We start from the raw sequence: 20,336 nt of genomic DNA on the forward strand, positions 1-20,336 counted from the left end.
AAAGCATCTCATAACTATCAAATGCACTAAATAGGAGGGGAGGAGCCACGCACGCGTCCAGGATGTGCAGCTCCGCCAGACCCGAACCCCTATCCTAATATCCTGACCCGTATCCTGCTGTGTTGAACCTGCCGCCGGTCTGCGGAAGGTTTGCGGCGCACATAGAGGCGACTCCGGCCCGCTGCAACATCGGGGGCTAGAGATACGTATTGCGACAGTCTGGGCCTGCTTGTCTGGCTGGGCCTGGGGCTCGATTGCACAGAGAGGCCGGCCACAAGTTGATCAACACCTGGGGCAGGGACCGGAAGTCGCTAGTCGGGCCCGGGTGTTGCCGCGATCTCAGCCACGTTGGGAGAGGAGGTGCTGCAGCGGGAGAACAGACTTTTGCGAGGGTTCCCCCCCTGCCTGAAGCACCCGTGAGAGCACCTCGGAGGACATTACATCGGCGCAGGAGGCTGAAAAAAAACCTCAGGGTGACCGGCTGCGGTTGATGTGCGAACAGCCCCAGCTGGGGGAGTCAGACTGAACAGTGTCTGCCTGCGATGCCCTTGAGGGGGGGGGACATATGGCTAATGCTCCCCTCCTCGGACCTGCTGGAGGGCCCTCTGCTGAGGGAGAAAGTGTGTGGCTGGGGCGAGGTGCCCGGACCCGGTGCAAACAAGGTGAATACTCATCGCTTGCGGCCTGTTGGGGGCTGGGACTCCCACCCTGCATGGAAGGGGAACTCCAGGACCGGCCGCCCTGCCGGGTACCCCTGTGAAGAACGCAGTGGAATGAGCTGTTGATTGCTGCTGGTGGTGGTGGCGGCCCGGAGAGGTTCCCCGGCGGCGAGCCCCTTTGAGCTGAGACATTTGCCTCGCCATCTGTTCCCGGAAGCCTATACAGTGGGGAACACACCCCCGGTGGGAGGCTTGCACTGAGGGTACAGCTGTACCAACGACTGACACTGTGGGCGACCCCAGCCGGCGGACCAGAACCGAGCATTGACCCAACACTGGGGACAGATTCCCACGGTCTCAAGTGAGTGGATTAGGAGCCATTCTGTCGTACTCTTTTGCCCCCTTCCATTGAGGCAGGTGCCTGGCCATCAACTAACTGGGGTCTCCTGAACCTGAAACTATCCTGTGTCGGCCCGGCTGCTTATCGACAGACCTTCCCCTCTGCTGGACCCTGGTCTTTGTTTTGCTCACTGACTGGCTCACGTGCTGGGACTTTGACTGGGTGTGAGTGCGGTCAGGTCACCCAGTGACACTCTGTGGTGATTAGTGTGGTATCGTGACACCCAGTGGAGCGGTGAGGCTAGAGGGGCCCGATCAGAGGTTTGAAGACGGCGACCAAATCCGAGAGTGAGAAGCAACATTCCAAGTCTACCAAGGGGTCTCGCTACATCCAGGCCAATAAGCTTGACCGCTACACGTTGCTCAGTGGATCTCTGCCCGAGTTGAGGAGAACTCAAGAGACTGGAAGAGACGCTGCTGGTCCTCTATCGGAGCCAACATTGCTGGACGTGATGGCGGCCATCGATGGTGTCAAAACATCCCTTGGACAAAAGATGGAGACTCGACAATAAACTAGATACGGTAACCATTGAGGTCAACCTCATTCGAGCCGATCTCACCAAAGCTAGTGATAAAGTCAAGTCGCTAGACATCAAAACTGCCAGCCTGACAGACGATGTGTCCCTGCTCCAACAGGAGGTGTGAGATCTTAAGGCTGCTGATGACCTCACTAACCGAAAACTGGATGACTACAAAGGGAGAGCCAGGTGGAACAACGTTCGTATCATTGGTGTCCCAGAGAAAGCCGAAGCCCGGCCCCGGACCTGTTCGTTGAAGACATTATCCTTAACCATCTCAAACTCAAGGGGCTGGGTAACTACTTCACGATCGAGCAGGCACACAGGGTCCCGGGGGAGGCCGAAACCTGGAGCCCCCCCTCGTCCGATGATTGCAAGAGTACTCAACTTCAGGGACAGAGACGTTATCCCGCAGGCTTCCAGATCGGGGGGCCCCCTTAGATATGAAAATGCCACTCTTACATTTTATTCCGGATTTCACTCAAGCCGTCCAGAAACAGCGCCAGGGTTTCCTTGGAGTTAAGAGGAGACTCGGGGACAGAGGAGTGAGGTATGCTATGATGTTTCCGGCCCGGCTGAGGATTGAAGTTGAGGGGAAAGCCTGGTTTTTTGATAATCCAGGTGTAGCATCGTATTGGTTGGAGAGACTTCCCCTGGCGGAGCCTGAGGGGCAGGACAGAGATGGTGGGGATCACTCACGACTCACGAGAGCAAGAATTAAGAACACCACAATTGTTCGGGACATTTGGAACTGTCAGTTAGTGGGTTTCACCCATGTGCTTCCTTCCGATTCGATTCTTGAGACATTGAAGTGCACTAGGCGCAGAGCGGGGTATCCTGCGGGGGTGGGGATACGGGGTCCTGACATCCTCCTCAGTTCTACCTTTAGATAGTTGGCAGGTTAGAATATGGGGCGACAGGCACACTACAAGTTGGGGTTAGGCGGAAGCCATGAGCAGGGGTGCAGGGAGGGGGGAGGGGGGTTTGGAAAGTTGCTTGATAGCTGTTATTTCTTTTTTTCATTTTATTTTACATCAGGAGACAGAGCTATGATTGTATTGTATCCATACTGCATCAATGCCTTGTGTTAGAAAGGGGTCCGGTATTTCTGTGCTTAGTTGGAATGTGAACGGTTTAGGGGACAAACTTAAAAGAGGTATGGTGAACCAGATGATTAGAAGACATTCCCCAGATGTTGTATTACTTCAGGAGACTCACCTTATTGGTAGCCGCTGTATGGCCCTGCATATGGGGGGTTATAAACTGGTCGCACATGCTGGGTTCACCACGGGATCTAGGGGAGTTGGCATCTTAGTTAGGAACTCCTTCACCCTTAGCATTCAGGCCTCATGGTCGGATCAGCAAGGCCGCTATGTTTGGATATCGAGGCAGTGGGAGGGGGCAGTAATTACCTTTATGTCCATCTATGTCCCACCTGGCTGCCAGGTGGACACCTTCCAGGACCTGGGCACGATCTTTCTCACCTTGCCCCCGAGGTCTCCTTCTGATGGGGGGACTTCAACGCAGTGGTGGATGGGGAGCTTGATAGACACTCAGCACGAACACTGAGGCCAGCGCAGAGATGGCTCTCTGACTTTCTGGAGACGACGGAGCTTGTCGACGGGTGGAGGATAAATAACCCGAGTGGAGTACACTACACTCATGTGTCCGCGGCACACCACAGCCTGTCTAGAATAGACTATATACTATTACCAGCAGCAAAGGCCATCATAATGCGTGAGATGCACCACCTGGGAAAAGGAATTTCCGACAACTCCCCGATTTGGCTCTGGGTAGAGACTGGCCTTGCTGATGTAGGGAGAGTAGCCCCAATTAATGAGTGGCATCTGAAAGACCCGGCCACTAAGAAAGAAATCTCCAAGATTACGGAAATATATTTCCAGGAGAATAATGGTACGGTGGACTCGGCGCAGACCCTGTGGGAAGAGTTTAAAACAGTGATTCATGGGGAGGTAGTGTCCCTGATCGCCGGGAAAAAGAAGAAACAAAATGCAGAAATAGACAGAGTAGAGGCAGAGGTGATGAGGTTGGAGATGTCGCTGACAGCGGCCCCAGAAGACATGCACCGATTAAAGCTGTGCCAAGACGAATATAGGGGCCTCACTAGCAATAGGGCCGGAGCACAAAACAAGGAGACACAGAGTAGGATTTATGAGCACAGCGACAAAGCCGGCAAGTTAATAGTATGGCTTGAGAGGGGGGAGATGGCGTTGCGGCTTGTACCGGAACTAAAGGGGGGAAACTCTGGTATGATTAGGGACCCACAGGCTGTGGTGGACGAATTCTCTGTATATTTTAGGAAGGTATACACCACCACTGGGATATACTCGGAGGTAGGCAATTCAGAGATAATTAGGGACATTCAGATGCCCGCACTATCAGATGACGACCAGGGATACCTAGATTCCCCATTCACCAACAATGAGATGGCACAGGACATCAGAGGAGTTCACTTCGGATAGCCACGGGACCTAACGGAATCCCTATAGAACTTTATAAATTGAATGCCAATAAATTGGCCCCCTTTGTTCGGTCCATGTTCGAAGAGAGTAAGGAGAGGGGCCAGCTCCCATATGACCAGCGGGTGGCTAATATAGTGGTCATCCACAAAGCGGGTAAACCCAAGACACTCTGCTCATCCTATAGGCCTATTTCGTTATTAAATGCTGAGCCTAAAGTTCTGGCGAAGTTACTGGTGACCCGACTAGTTAAGGTCATCACTACTCTGGTACACCCGGACAAGTCCGGCTTTATGCAACATCGAAACACCGCTCTTAACCTACGCAGGTTACGTGGAGTGCTGGGCAGGTCCCGATGTTTCAGGAACTAGCAGTGCTTGTGTCGCTCGATGCCACTATGGCATTTGATAGGGTCGAGTGGCACTACTTGTTTCCGGTCTTGGGATAGATGGGCTTTGGACCAGGGTTCATCGATTGGGGGCGCCTTTTGTATGCCGACCCCCTCGCCAGGGTAGTGGTAAATAATCATAAATCTGCTGACTTTCCCCTTGTAAGAGGCATGAGGCAGGGATGCCCCTTGTCCCCACTCCTGTTTGCCTTAGCGTTAGAGCCGCTGGCGGCGTGGGTTCGATGGGATTGGTCGATCCGAGGATTGAGGTGGACATTGGACTGGGAGATAAAATCTCATTATATGCCGTTGATATCCTGCTTTATCTCACCAATCCAAGGAGTTTCCTGATATGTTTCCTGGATGTGCTTGCCATATTTGGGAGGTATTCGGATTTGCAATAAACTGGTCGAAGTCAGTGCTCTTTGTTCTTTGCGGCGTCCCCCCGGTGATCCCGGACGCCTGCCTGATACAAATTGAACCTATAGGGTTTCGTTACCTCGGTGTCTATATCACACTCGACCTGAAATTAAGATAGGCTAACAATTTGGGCCCCCCTATGACCCAATTTAAAGGAGAGATGGCGCAATGACGGGCACTCCCACTTTCCCTTCTGGGCAAGGCTGTACTCTTCAAGATAATGGCTCTTCCCCGTTTCTTATACGCGCTCCAGAAAGCTATGGACCCTGCTCCTGCGTCCTATTTCAGGGAAATAGGGGCCTTTCAGAGGCAGCTTTTCTGGGATGGCAGGCCACGTATAGCCTTCTCCAAGCTCACCCTCCCCTGGTACGATGAGGGGATAGGGATGCCGGACCTGCAGAAATATTACTGGGCCTCCCAGCTGGCGGCGGTGAACCACGTCATGTACGGGGCCCCAATGGACCCCGGGTATGCTATGGACTGCTCGCAGGTGCCCGGGGGAGATTTCGTCAGGGCATTATATGCCAGGCCGGGCCGGTTTCCCCTTGCAGGTCCCACGGCACATGCAGTACAGGTGTGGCATGCGGCTAATAGACGTCTCAAGTGGGAGGGGAAGCTAACACTCGCCACCCCGCTATTGAGCTCGGAGAAACTGGGTAGCCTATGGAAGTCCAAGGGGTTCGACAAATGCAAACTCATCGGGATTACTCAGATCAAAGATGTATGGGCAAAAGAAACAATCCACATGTTTGATTCCCTCAAACAGCAATCTCACCTTCACGATAGGGAGCATTTCCGCTATATCCAGGTCAGACATGCACTGCTTTCGCTCATCCTCGTAGGCACGTCAATCCCTGATACCTCCACCCTTGAAGATTGAGTGTTGGATGGTCTCCTCCCAGAGAAGACCATCTCTTTGATATATAAAAAACTCATCAACCAAATGGAGGACCCACTGGCGGTAATCAGGACACAATGGAGTGCTGATGGGTTGGAGCTAGACGACGAGGACTGGCCAGAGGAGGTCTCCTCTCCACGTGTAGTTGCCATATAGATGAGACTCAGATTAGTGCAGTTAAAAATCCTCCACAGGTCATATATCATAGGGCCTCGCCTGGTTCGAATGAATATATCGGAGAGTGGGGAATGTCGCAGGGGTTGCGGAGAACTTGGAACCTTCATGCATATTTTATGGTACTGCAGCGAGGTGCAGACCTATTGGGTAAAGATTCATGATAGACTGCGGGCTGTCCTTGGGGTTGAGATGCGGCCAGAGGCTCGTAGGTGTATCTTAAATGTTTGGGAACCCACAGATCTGTGTGTGTATAGGAGACAGTGGGTGACGTTGGCATGCATGGTTGCCAAGCGCAACATCGCTCAATTGTGGGGAGCTACACAGCCACCCTGGGATGGGAAATGGGCAGAGGAAATGGATTGGGGCTAGTTCAGGGAGAGATCGGTCTACGTATCCAGAGGTTGTCCCAAAAATTGGGGAAAGGTATGGGCGGACTGTAACAGTTACCGAGGTGACATCTGTGCGCCACCGATCTGTCTGGAAGGAGAGGAAGCGCAGGAATCCCTATGATCCCTTGATCATTATCTTGTATGTACTGCTTGATGTATGGATATGTACCATGAACAAATGTGTACTGTCCATGTCACCTGTTGTCTTTCTTTTGTTGAATTTTTAATAAAAAGAAAGAAAAAATGTGCTAAATAAAACAAAACCTGTAATTCCAACCAGTGCGTAAACAGGGGTTCATGCACAGGTCGGAATTAACTGACATATATGTAATCAGGCCCTTTGAAGGAAGATACCAGCATGATACCCCTCAGACTTGAGATGTTCTAAGGGACAATAAAGCAAAACATGGTGGTGCCTTTCTCTTTCAGAGGATGGAGATCCTCAGTTTCCATCACCCTCACGTAGATGTTTACCACTGCGACAACCCATATCAGAACAAGTACATAGCTCCTATTCTTAGGTCAAGGGTTTTGGTTTTACAGTGTTCTCTCCCTAGCAAGTTAAGGCGATCTTGGTTGTTATGCCACACATGGCTGGATCTGGTTGTTTATGTATTTAACAAGCCTGTATGTATGGAACATCTCTTCACAAGTGTTTCATTTTAGGCAGTGAGTGACCTTGCTAGCACACTCGAATCACCATAGCAAGGCAGAAGCACGTTTTAACTTATTTTTTCCTAAGATTGTGCTCTGTCTGACTAAAAACGTCCAACAACAACAAACAAGCATTTGCAATGCAATAGGACTCGCATTACAGAAAAGTTAAGCTATTGGTGTCACATTATTATTTAGAATGCCAATAGCTAAAGCTTTTAGTAATGCAAGACTTGTTAAATTGCAAAGGCTTGTTTTGTAAAAGATCCCCATGCCACACTTTAATGGCAGCCCGCCCCTTTCTTTATACTGGGCTTGTTTAAAGAAAGGGATGCAGCTGCCAGTAAAGTGAAAGTGTGGCATGGGGTGCTTTTACAAAAAAAATCATTTGTTTTCAACTTGATAAAAGAATTTTTTTTTTTGTAAAGCACCCCATTCCACGCTTCACTCTAATAGCGGCTGAGCACCTTTCTTTAGAGGTGCCATGTCTAAAGAAAGTACCACTGCCGTCATTAAAGGTAAAGCCAGAATGAGATGCTTGTAAGAAAACAAAATAGTCCAGCTAAAACGTACAGTGTAAGAAAACTGTAATTGACTGGTGCTCCTGGTATAAAAATGGAAGTGATGTATTGAGAGCACTGGCCAATACGGAGCAGCGATGGAGTTGTCAGCCAATGGCAAGCAGCAGCTGTAATTTCACTCCTGTAGAATGATTACAGCAGGTTTTGCAGACAGCGTAACCTAAAAATAGGACCCACATGGTGCACCAACCACCATGCTGAATAGTTTGGGGCCCAAACGTTTTCTTAGGATTGCACTGGTATTTCCTACCTCCACTGCCTTCCATTGCATTAAGAAACTACTAAAAATGCTGGACTCTCTTCATCAGTTGGACCAGGCCCTTTTCAAAGGCCCTTTTCAAAGGGTTTCCGTCAGAGTTTTTCAATCTGTTGGTTACAGAGCCAAAGCAGAAGATGCAAAAAAAGGGGCTCAGTCAAAGCAACACATAAAAAGAACTAGTAAGGAGAAATTAAGCATTACATTCTTATTGTGATTGCATGTAAACTCAATGCCGAGAAGGAAAGTGTACCCACATCACATGTAAAGTGCTCCAAACATCAACGTATTTCCACTGCTTGCCACAGAAATAGGGTACAATTAGATTTATTTCATCTGCAAATTTCTTTATGTTCACCACCAAAGGACTTTGCTTTGGCATTCGTGGATCAGCATTCACCTGACTTTTGAAGAACTGTTTCTTATAGAAATATCTTAAGGCCATCTAAATGTGTGTGCTAGAACACGTAACTCTCTCATCATCTACTGAATTGGAAACAGGTCCTGCAATTTCACTTGTTTAGGTTTTTGTTACTTTGCTATATTCATTGTAAACTGTAAAACTGTGTATTTTACATGTACATTTCTGGATACACTCTCCTTCTCTTAATTGGATTTGCATGCAATCATAACAAGAACTGAATGAGTGATAGATGCTAAATTTTGTCTCAAAAGTTCTTTATATGTGTTGTTTTGACTGGTCCCCTTGTTTGCATCTTCTGTTTTTGCTGTGTGTACAGACTCAAGTTCACGAGGGGTTATTGGGCTGTCCCTTCTTTAACCCATTTTTGTTGGCATACAGACTCTTTGAACTTAACCAACAATAAAAAATGTGTGCCCTTTTCTTCAATCATGATCACATTGGCTTAAACCTAATTGGCACATTCAATTTACTTATAAGTGCCTAGTAAATGGTACTACATGTGTTCATAACTTGTAAATGAAATGCTACTAGTGTGCTTCCAGTACTGCAGCATGTAGTGCAGTTCAAAACTGCCATTTTGACCTGGCAAAATAAATCTTCCTTTTTTAATACTAGTTACCCCTAAGATAGGCCCCAAAGGCCCATAGTGTATTGTATTTCAAAAGTAGGACAGGCGTTTTTTAAGTTTTACAGGTCAAAGCAATGAAAAACTCAACGTTATTTTTCACTACTGAAAGGCCTATCTCTCCCATTCACTAACACAGGATTGACCTTATTATATTTAATAAGTGCTAACTTTTATTTAGTAGCAGATTGAAATATGGTGTTTACACTCAATTGCAATTTAAACTCCTCCTTAATGGTAAAGTCAGAACTTAAATCACAATTCTAAAAATGCCACTATTAGAAATCTGGCATTTTCTAGTCCTAACCAGTTGTGCCTTCTACCAGTATTATAAGTCACATGATTGTGAATCGCTCTGCTGTTGAGGTTTGTGTATAGATGCTAGTCTGTGACGCAAAACTGACTAGCTATGGGCAGGATAGGCCATCCTGCCAGGATAGCTGGGGTCAAAGTTGTACCTCACCCCAGTCTTTTGTTACCCCAGACTTCTTGGAGCCTTGATGGGGGAAATAAAGACATTTCCAGAACCAGAGGTGGGGGATGTATGGTGAATCCCCACCACCTCACACTTAAAAGGTTTGTACCAGCTACAAATATTGGCAATCCAGAGCCACTCTTCTGTACACTCCTGGATCTGTGGACATTACTTGTGCTGCTATCAGAGGACCACCCTGCTGCTTAAGGACAGCCTTGTTCTCTGAGAAGGAAGGCTAGATGTGCTCCATTCATCCCAGGCTAACCTGATTGACTCCAAGGGTCAGTTTGCTGACCTCTTGTTTGAGCTATAGGGACACAACAAGCTCCAGAGGCGTCCTTGCAGCTGCTCAGTTGCCCTGCTGCACTAGACCTGCTTGGGTCCTGATAGCCTCTGATGAAGTGCATTCCTGATACCCAAGAGGGGCCTCCTTAGGGTACTTGATCCTTGTCTGCATCAGTTGAGCGACTCCTGTGAAAAAGGTGTAATGCTGAGGTTTTGGGCTTGTTGCCACTGTGAACGGGCCCCTTTGTGCCAAGGCTCTGCTGCCCGTAATGACTGCCAACTTGAAGCTCAAGTGAACCCAACTCTTCAATCTATAGTAACTGCAAGTGACGACTGGCAATGCAAGATCTGCTCTTTGGGCTACAGCAATGGCAGCCCACGGTGATCAGCAAAGAGAAGCTCCAGCAATAACTGTCTGCGGCACCCAACCAGCTCCCTGCACTACAATGATGGTAGCCCATGCGGCCCAGCATACTATTTGAAATACAACAACTACCATCCATGATGCTCTCCTGCTCTGCATGGTCTCCTCCATCATGAACAGACCTCTTTATTCCAGGCTTTGAGAAGGTAACATATTCAGTGAGACTAACCTAGTCCATGTATCCAGCTTGCACTCCTTCGTAATTGACCTGAACTTGTGAATTTCCCCCATCTACCAGGACCAGATGACCACGAGTGGCACTTTGTGCTTTAAGGCACTATATTTACCTAAAACTTTTTAAATTAATATCTTCGGTTTTACTTACTGGATTTTAGTTGTACTGGTATAATTGTATTTATTAAGATCTACTCTGATTTTCTAAATTGGTTTGGGATTTTTCCTATGTGGCTTTTTCATTTTTTTCCTGATTCTGTGGTGCATAAATACCTTACAGCGGTGCCTCTAAGCTAAACCTTACTGCTTTTATGCCAAGCTACGAGAGTGTTAATCAAAGGTTAATTTAATGGCTTTCGTGGTTCATCCTGACAAGGATTGTGGTTGTTGGCTGAGTGGGGTTTCTACCCCCGCAACGATAAACCAATTCCTTACACCACATATTGGACAACAGTGGATATATTGTTTAGAAGGTACAAAAGTTCACCAGATCACATGTGCAAAGTCACATGGTAAACTTGTTTAAAGTCTGTATCTAAATGATAGCTCAGGATTTGTTACGATAAGTGGGAGCCTGGCTGCAGACCTAACGTGACTCAAAGAGAGCCAATGTACCTCAAAACCTGGGTGTGCCCTCCAGTACAGATCCCGCCTGAAAACCCTGAAGGGAGGCAGGCAGCTAAAATGTGGCAGATGCAGCAGGTATGGAATGACTTCACTGCCATTTGCACACTGCCTGAAAAGTGTAACTATATGTACTAATCATAATCACTGTACATCTTAGGATGACAATTTGATGAACAATTCTAGGGCAATTGCGGTGCATTTCATGCTAAATTGATTTGTTTTGAACTTGTTGATTCTATAAAATACAACCTTATGCTGAAAGGGGAATTGGCCAGAGTTCAAGTGGCTTAAAAGATTTGTATGCATATCATTTAGGACTATTTAAAGTAGATGAAATATATTTGAAAGGACGATGACATATATGGCACATATAGGCATACGTCAAGAAATGTATCAAAGACATGAACATGTACACTTAGCAACAATATAGGCTCCTTGCTGCTGTACTACTGAGTCCAGTTATGTAAATTCAAAAGGAGGAGGACTTACTATAGGTGCTTGCATCATATGTCACCAATGAGGTGGACATGTTCTCATTAGTACCTGCATGGAGCCTTACAAAGAATAATTCAGGACTAGCATAGGCTTTTGTGGCTTTAATCTCAAATGCAGGAAATCCTGTGCTTAATTGATTTATTCACTGTAGAAAGGCTTTAATCTTGAGGGACCCCAAGGCCATCAAATCATGGGCTCTCATCTGCGGCGCTGTAGATTCCACTCTCTATCCGATGTACAATCTTCAGTACCAAAGTAGAAAACTAATTGCTGCTCACTTACACTTTGCCCTCTATTGAATCTCTTCACTCTCTTTTCTGTGATTTCTATCAGGAACTGCCTGCAGCACACCCTCAGCAGCAGATAGGCCTCTCAGAAGTTTTGTTCATGTACAATCAATGACTGCAACCCACAGAGGGAGGAGCACGCCATTGTAATTTGTGCGGTCCGCAGCACCGGCCATAGCCAACACAACTTATTATTGCCTACATCACCACATCATCAGTGGAGACAGTACTTAATTTGTTAAGAAATAAGTGCCAGGGCCTTCGTCAGGAGATCACTGCAGCTTGTACCACCTATTGCCACTGCCAGCACTGCCAATGACAGTACCTACACAACTACTAGCCACCCCACTGCAAAAAGTTTGACAGTTCAGACTGTTCGAGGCCCCAAAGCTATAAAATGGTTTAGGCAACAGGTATTAATTGTTTTAATATATATTGAATTTATAAAGAACTGCTGTTCTGCTCATCTCTAAATTACATAAATAGCACCACCATAAGGCAGCTGTCATAAGTTCCGCTGCTGACAAGTAAGTGCCAGTGCTGAGCTCCGGAAACCACAGACTCAAATTAAGCACTGAGTGAAGAAGATTCCATGCGCAGATGGACTCAGACTGATGTACTGTTGTAGTGAGGTGGGAGGGCGGCTATGGCTGCTGCACTTGAGTCAGAAGGCAAGTGGTATCTGGACTGGGATGAGCCATGCCAATCTGAGGCAGGGCACATGCAGTTACTGGCAGGTAGGACAGGCAGCATCGGCCTGTTGCAGAAGAGTCCCCCCATTAGAGACCAGCTGAATATTATTAGCACTGCGGGTCCTCAGCTATTGCATGGTGTCCGTTATCTGATGATGTGAAGGCCTGAAGACAAACTAACTACTTTGTGATAGGGTCACACTTTTCATTCATCCTGACTGCCAAGTATCCTGGTCTCCTAAGAAGTAGTGTTAATGGTGTGCACTAATAACCACCTGAAAAACATTAAGCACTGCCTATGCCTTGTTCTAAACAGTCACTTTAGGTCAGGGGTCCCCAATCCGGTCCTGGAGGGCCGGATCCATGCCAAATTTTTAAAATAACTACATGTATCTCAATAGGGATATCCAAAAAATCTGGCATGGATCCGGCCCTCCAGGACCGGTTTGGAGACCCCTGCTTTAGGTGAACCAGCAGGAAGGCTTGGCATGTTTGCCTGTTTACAAAGTCTTTTTTTCTTGCTACCTTTACCACCACTACACTGCTGTGCCATTTTACGTTTTGGGTTGAAGACACCTATCTGTGGTCATGCCATGGCCCTTGCTCCTCCATGGAAACCATTAGTGTGAATAGCCGGGTCGGAATATGGTAACTCATTACTTTGATGTCACCATAGTGGTTAAATTCTCACAGGGGGAGCACTTGCTTCCCTTTGTTCTGTTGCCTTGCCCGGGTCTCCATAGACAGGAACATGGTGGGTGCATAGCAGTTGGCCATCTTTTCTGGCATCTACTGTCTTTTCCAAGTATTTACAACTGGAGGGAGGCGGGAGAAAACAGGCCGAGTGCCAACTGCTTTCTCCCCTATCAACACACGTCTCTTCAGACCCTCTCCGAGAGGGGAAATAAAAGCCGCACTGACACGTCAGCACAGTGCTGGCTCTCCACAGTCAATGTGAGAGCAGAGAGTGTGGCTTTGGGCTGTGGGGTTGGGAGTGCACAGAGTGGTTCTGGGTAACATGCTAAACAACATGAGATACCCTCTCATTGTCTATTTGATGTCATACAAGACCCCACACTGCAAAAATGGGGATTTCCATGTAGGCAATAGGGGTGGGTCCAACTCGCAAAATTTGCTGTAGCATAATTACATAACATTACAATATAGTTATGTAAGTTTATGCAGAATTATGCAATGATCTTAGCTCTGCACTTAGTGCGATATTCTTGGTGCAAAATGCACCCTTGAGTCCATAACGGAACGGGGAATGCATTTTCCACTGAGAAAATAGGTCTAAATGATCAGAAAATTAAGAGAAACAGTAGCTCGTACTCTGTTCCTGTGCTCTTGCAGTAGGCATTTTTGCCCAAATTACGCAAGTTCTTTTGCAGAATTTTTTTTAATTTTGCACCATAAAAGTAATGCAAAATTACTCCAATTACGCCAGTCCTACTAATCACAAGGAACTAAGCACAAAAGACAAACATAAGTAGGGCCAGACTGGGTTAAAAGGGTGGCTCCTCCGAAATAGTGGAAGAGCATCGCCCCACTGCTCAGAGCCAGCAGATGATAAATAAAATGATAATAAAACAATGTTGTTATCATTTTATGTATCACTGTCTGACTGAGCCGAAAGATGGAGCCTAGGGCAGAACAGGCTATGACAAGGGGGAGGAGTGATGGGCGCTGTAAGCGCGCATGTCGGTTTGGCTGGCCGTCTTAGGGCAACTAAACTAACATGCGCATTTATGTTTCTCCAAACCAGCTGTGTTGCTGGAGAAATGGAATAGGCTCCCTGTGCCTGAGCGAGCATCAGACCAGTCCGCTCTAGGCAATCCCAGCACTTCTCTCATGCTACGTATAGCATGACAGCAGCGTGTGGATTGGGTGGGGTACTTGTACTTTGTGGCCCATGGATTGTCAGACCGAGAGGAGCACCAAGGTCTCCGGCAGCGTCAGTGGCAGCAGCAGGTAAGTCTTTTTATTTAATTTTTATTCCCCAACTCCCCTTTCCCCCTGCACTGCCCTACCACTTTACATTTGCAGCAGCTGCCACTGTTGGGGTCCCAAAAGCAGCCCTTGCCAAAGTGTTCAAACCAGGCCTATCCCTACCAGTCTATGATCTATCACTCTCTTACCATCCATCGATTGTCTCTGTCTTTCTCTCCTCCTCTCTTATCTCTCGCTCTCTCCATCCTTCTATCCCCCTCTCCCTCTCCTCTCTGTCTTGAACCCTCTGGTCTCCTGTAGTTTACCACAGTGAACTGGGTGAAGTGACACAGGCACCAGCAGCAGCGCTGAGCTTCCATAAATAGAAGGCTGGAACAAAAGGCAAGTCGAGTTCTAAATATAAGCACAACACATTATTGAATTTGTGAAAAATAACATGAAAGAAATGTTGGATTTTTGCATGTTTCACTGTACAACAATAGAGGCAATAAAATGTAACTCATGCCTAGTGTGTTTTTAGATGGAACAGGCTAAGAATTTTGCATCCTGAGCAAATAAAGAAGAATGTGAAAAGGAGAGCTGGTTGGGCAATGGATTTTTTATTATTTCATAGAAATCGTGTCTCAGAAGCTCTGCTGCTTTGAGTCCTGGAGGTTTCGTAATTATGTTTCATGGTCGTTTTTTGTCACACTTGCTTGGGTAGTTAGGTGAAGAACTCCCTATTTAAAAACATCATGCATGTGGATATATCTCACATTGGTGGCTGGCAGTGCTTAATTTGTAAAATAATAAGTGCCAGGGCCCTGACCAGAAGACCACTGCAGCTTGCATCATCCGATGCCCCGTCATCGCTGTCAAAGATGGTACCAAAACAACTACTAACCATCTCTCTCGACAGTTTAGATTATTCCAGGTCCCCAAAGCTAAAGGAATGGCTGGGATGGCAGGTGTTAATATTCTTTAATGTATATTGTGTTCGTAAACAACCATTACGCTGCTCATCTCTAAATTAGATGAGCAGCGCCACCATGTGCAAGAGTGTCATAAGTGTGTTGATGACAATTAAGTGCCGGTGCCGAGCACCTGAAACTACCGGCTCAAATTAAGCACTGCTGATACTATATGAATATAGTAGGTTCCTGTACTGTGCTCACTCTCACCAACAAGCCTTGCTATTGATATGTTCAAGAAGTGTTTTTCAAACTAAAGCATTTGACTATGACAAATAGCTCCATTCCTACGAGTAGATTGGATTTCTCATTACGAACTGGAAACTCAAGACCACCAGAGGACCTTTTGTTGGTACATGCTCCACAAACCAGCCTTTTCAAAATACTTAGCTCATCAGACAATCACAAATAGTAGCAGGAGAGTCTCACCCACTGTTTCCTACAAGTGAATGATTTATTACTTTGACTAACTGAAAGTAATGGGGTTTATCATTTCATGATCGCCAAGAATTGGAAAGTATTTCTACTTTTCAATTCTTGGCGATCACAGGATGTCACAGGATGATCTTTGCTACTAGTACTTTATACTACTGAATTTTCTGGATGTCTGTCAGCAAGCAATGCAACAGCAACAGAGGTGCAGTAATGCTGACGAACTCAGAGGACCTGAGAGAAAAGACAAAGCAAGCTGTGCAGTGCTCTAACTTCCACAACCTCAAGGTATCAGGGGGAGAAAACAGAAACACTGTGTTTCTGTGCAGAAGAGACACAGTAATTGGGTATCTTCTGTAACCCTTCCAACCCAATGCTGCCTGCCTGTCGGGGCAGTGTGCGGGCCTGAAGGAACAACATCCCACACCTCCTAGCCAATGGTGACATCAGTGTTGTGTTGTTTATTGCAAGAAATTGTATAAGAGCAGAGCCAGGATTGGCCGGGCAGACATAGCGAGCATTTCATCAGAAATCAGGGGCGGTGTCCCTGTTCTCACCTGGTTCCCTGAGACAGAGCGGGTTGAGAAAGGCTGACACATGCATGCTGGGCTCACCATGTCAAAATACCTGTCAGTTCAACATGCACATCTCAATTCAGTGCCTTGCCTGAATCTGTTTTTTCAACACACATGATCCCAAGTAGGATCACTGCAGACCTCCCCCTAGCCAGCATGAAATGGAATGCACCACTGAGGAAACAATTATATTAAAAAAACAACACTGAAAGAACAATAATGTCTTTGGGATGTGGTAGCTTGTGGGAGGCCAATGCCCTAACACCCTGATAGAGCGCGCAGGTCACCCGACTCGGTTTTACCATACTCACCTGGGCCCATAAAGAAACAACATATGATGAGTTTTAATCAGGTAACCTGTGCACTTACTCTAATCAGTGATTTAAAAATTTAATTTAGGACCTATGCCATTGACTTACCAATCTTTGTCATCAGTACCTATAGTCCTAAGGGTTCAAAAGGAGTTAGAATAATAGGTAGAATAATAACATTTGTACTCGTATAATAACCACAAACTCGAGAAAGGTTTAAACTCTTTATCTACATTTCTTAAATGTCTTAATCCAAATATTAAAGATCAGAAATCTTTTAATCAGGAAAATAATGATTAGAATGAAAATATGCAAAGATTTTATAAAGCAGTCTTTACGCATTTTACATTAGGATGGGAAAAGAGAACAAAACAGTATAATGACATGCCCACATAGAATATTTACCTAGAATGGTATGAAGAACTAACCCTGGCCACGGGTCAGTTATAAGATAGAACCCCAAAGTGCAAGTGCCAGCGAGACAACAGGTACCGATCAGAAATCAAGGACAGGTGCAGCCAAATTTGGATCAGGACAGGACCACCACCGGCTAAGACCGGCACCCACAGTTAAAGTTGCTATGCCAGCGCTACAACCCTCTCTGCAGCTTACAGCCTAACCCCGATTGGGTTATCGAATCTTCCGTCAGAGTGCTCCGTCAGCACCCTTGCTCCCCAACCCCGATTGGGTTATCGAATCTTCTGACAGAGTGCTCCGCCAGCACCTCTGCTCTCGATCACCTATTGACTGCGTTGGGTCAGTGACAGGTCAGCTATTCGGACAAGTGGGACAAATTTGCTAACTGAGCCTACTCTAGTTATACTATTTTTCCAGGACAGTGTACCACCCCCCAATGTTGCAAGTGTAAGGGTCCCCAATTTTGTTTGGTTAAGAGACGGGGAGAGATCATCACACCATTCTAAAATAAAACTTTTACTTCTGAATATTCTATTAATGTTCCCGCCCATCAAATTTAATTTTCCCATGCAGTGTATTTCACCCAACAATGGATGTTCTTATAGAAATACAATGTTAACAATATTTTCTTCCGCTTGGGGTCAGCAGGTTAGATTCCCAGGCGCATCTTCTAGTGTGATGTAAGCTTGGCATGGTTTCAATGTCAATTGACTTCAGCTTCTTCTGGAGTTTGACATGCGCAGTGTGGGTTTTCAAGATGAAGTAACAACACATCCCAGGCCCAAGATTATCGTTACATGAAAAAATCGAAAATAAACAGTTTTAGAACACAGAATAAATGATTGTATTGTATACCACTTATCTCTACTCTATTCCCATTACTTTAATTTAACTATTGCGTTAATGATTAGGCAAAACGAACAGCTTAGCAAAAGCAGCAGTGCACGCTTCATGCATGCTGTAATACAGAGCAGCCATCTTAGTTCTAGTGCGCAGAAGCGAAAGTTTCCCTCCAAGCCGAGAAAGACGTCATTTCAAATGAGTATGACAGACACATGCGCAGTAGGAAATCCTGCGTAGCAGCGGCCATTTTAGTGCAAGCGGATTATTGTTAGTTGAAACACATAAGCAAGCTTCTTCTAGATACCTAATGTGTTGTGAAGTGCAATATTAATAAGACAACCATGTTAGTTAGTACATTAACGTTATGTCGAGAGGACTGAATACAAGCAAGTAGCATTACGTGCATATCCTTGCTCCATCACCCCTATGAATGAATCACCACTGGAAATTGACTCCCACCCGCTCTTTCTGTCTCTGCTTATAAATTGGATCCTTGAAGACAGGGCAGGTAATTTATTGCCATTATTTTTCGGAGGTGCTATCAACTACTCTTTACTACCATTACATACTTTGGAACATACTTGAATGTATTATCTTTTTTAATGTTGTCTTGTTTTATACCCCTTTCCATTGTGCTGCTGTCATGATTTGGCATGGGCTCCTGAGATACAAGGAAATTCTTTCTGGCAAAAATCCTAGAGTGCCATATTTCAGAGTCCATGGAAAGATGTTACCACCCTGTAGATTTTGGCACACATCCACAACCAGCAACAATTTTTAGCAGATAAATATATATGATATGTACAATTGCCTGTAACTCTTTAGCACAAATCCTATTCTGGCGATATTCAATTTCCACACTAGTTGAAGTAATTTTTGGTTTTTCATATTCTTTTAAAGGTTTTGTACCATCTTCACAAAAAAGTAAAGAACATGTCGAAGAAATCAGAGCGATCCAAGAAGAAGGTAAGAAAAAAACCTTAAAACTCACTGGGTAATAAAGATAGATAGATAGATAGATAGATAGATAGATAGATAGATAGATAGATAGATAGATAGATAGATAGATAGATAGATAGATAGATAGATAGATAGACATGTAGACAGATAGAGTATATATATATATATAGCAAGTATATATGCAGATGCAGATAGTGTAGTATGCTATTTATTTCAAAAGTGCAGGGAGAGACCATGATTCAGGAGAGGCGAAGCTTCGAGTGAGCTATGATGCTTAACCCCACCCTCAACAATGATAAGAAATAGTAGACTATACGTAGCATATCTAAATATGTGGTCTATGCCATGGTGTTTTATTTAAACAAAAGATATGCAACCAAAACCAGGATGAAAGAGGTTAAATCTGTGCAGTATGGTAAATTCACATTGAAGAGACCTCATCGTTATTAGGAGAGTTGTTTCCCCCTGTAAAGTAATTGTTACATGCAATCTGTCAAAGAATAAAAAGTGTTTTTCTCATGTCAATGTTACTCTATTGTGGTAATGAACATGGATTTGATCTTTTCACTGAAGTAAGAAAGATGTGAATCTATGATTATTAATGCAGGTGTTACATATTAGTATGATATACCAGTACAATATATCAGTGATGGTTTGTGTATACATATGTAGGAAGCCGAAACGCATCAGTCCTGGTCACTTGCTGTATTTGGTGTAGACCACATGAATTTGCAATGTTCATTTACAAATACAAAATAAAATAAAAAGACTGGATATATATATATATATATACATATATATATATATATATATATATATATATATATATATATATATATATATATATATATATATATATATATATATCAATTAGTTATGTACTTTACAGTAACCTAATTCTTGAACAAACATCAAGATTATAAATGCACTAGTCACTTTATGAATCCGATGAGTAGAATTAGAATGTCCATCACCTGAGACCATAAGAACACGTGTCTATTCAAATCTAAGCAGTCAATGCCTGATGTAATAGATCGTAAGACACATACTGAGAAAATTGGAACTACACATAATAGGAACTCTCCCATAATCGGGACTCACTATTCCTAACTCACACTTTAAAGTAAACAAAATGAATTTACAAGGTTTCCTCAATTCCTAAATGATGGATTATTGTATTTATTAAATCTTCTTTTTAAGAATAGAATTGATTCTTGTCTAGTCTGTCTTCACTTGTAATATGGGTAATTGCATAATTGCACTAGCACTTTAAAAGAGATACTCTGGGCTCCAGGACTCAATGGTCCAGTAGAAGGCTGGGAGCCGAAACGCGTAGACCGTCCTCTACCGTTCATGTTTGCACTTTGGTCTAAAAAAGCACTGTTTTTTGGAAATACTTGACAGTTGTGGTGCTGTGATCCTTATCCAAAGCTCCAGGATTGGAAGGTGTTTGGAGGAATATCGATCATATATCTATATATATATATATATATATATATGTTTATATATTTAAAATTAAGTAAACCAATTATTATAAGAGTAACGTTTGTGAAAACATAATGTCTCCTACA

General features: G+C 44.9%; 1 protein-coding gene across 1 annotated transcript in view; it reads left to right on the forward strand.

Annotated features, from left to right (window-relative positions):
- LOC147674130 (galanin receptor type 1-like) overlaps positions 1–20,336 on the forward strand; it is a 945,103-nt gene that overhangs the window by 33,189 nt on the left and 891,578 nt on the right. Inside the window, exon 2 of the mRNA XM_086946467.1 lies at positions 18,706–18,771. Coding sequence (XP_086802593.1) covers positions 18,706–18,771 — 66 coding nt within the window. The remainder of the gene's footprint in view (positions 1–18,705; positions 18,772–20,336) is intronic.

This window comes from Lissotriton vulgaris, chromosome 12 (assembly GCF_964263255.1).
Source record: "Lissotriton vulgaris chromosome 12, aLisVul1.2, whole genome shotgun sequence".
Classification (NCBI taxonomy): Eukaryota; Metazoa; Chordata; class Amphibia; order Caudata; family Salamandridae; genus Lissotriton; species Lissotriton vulgaris.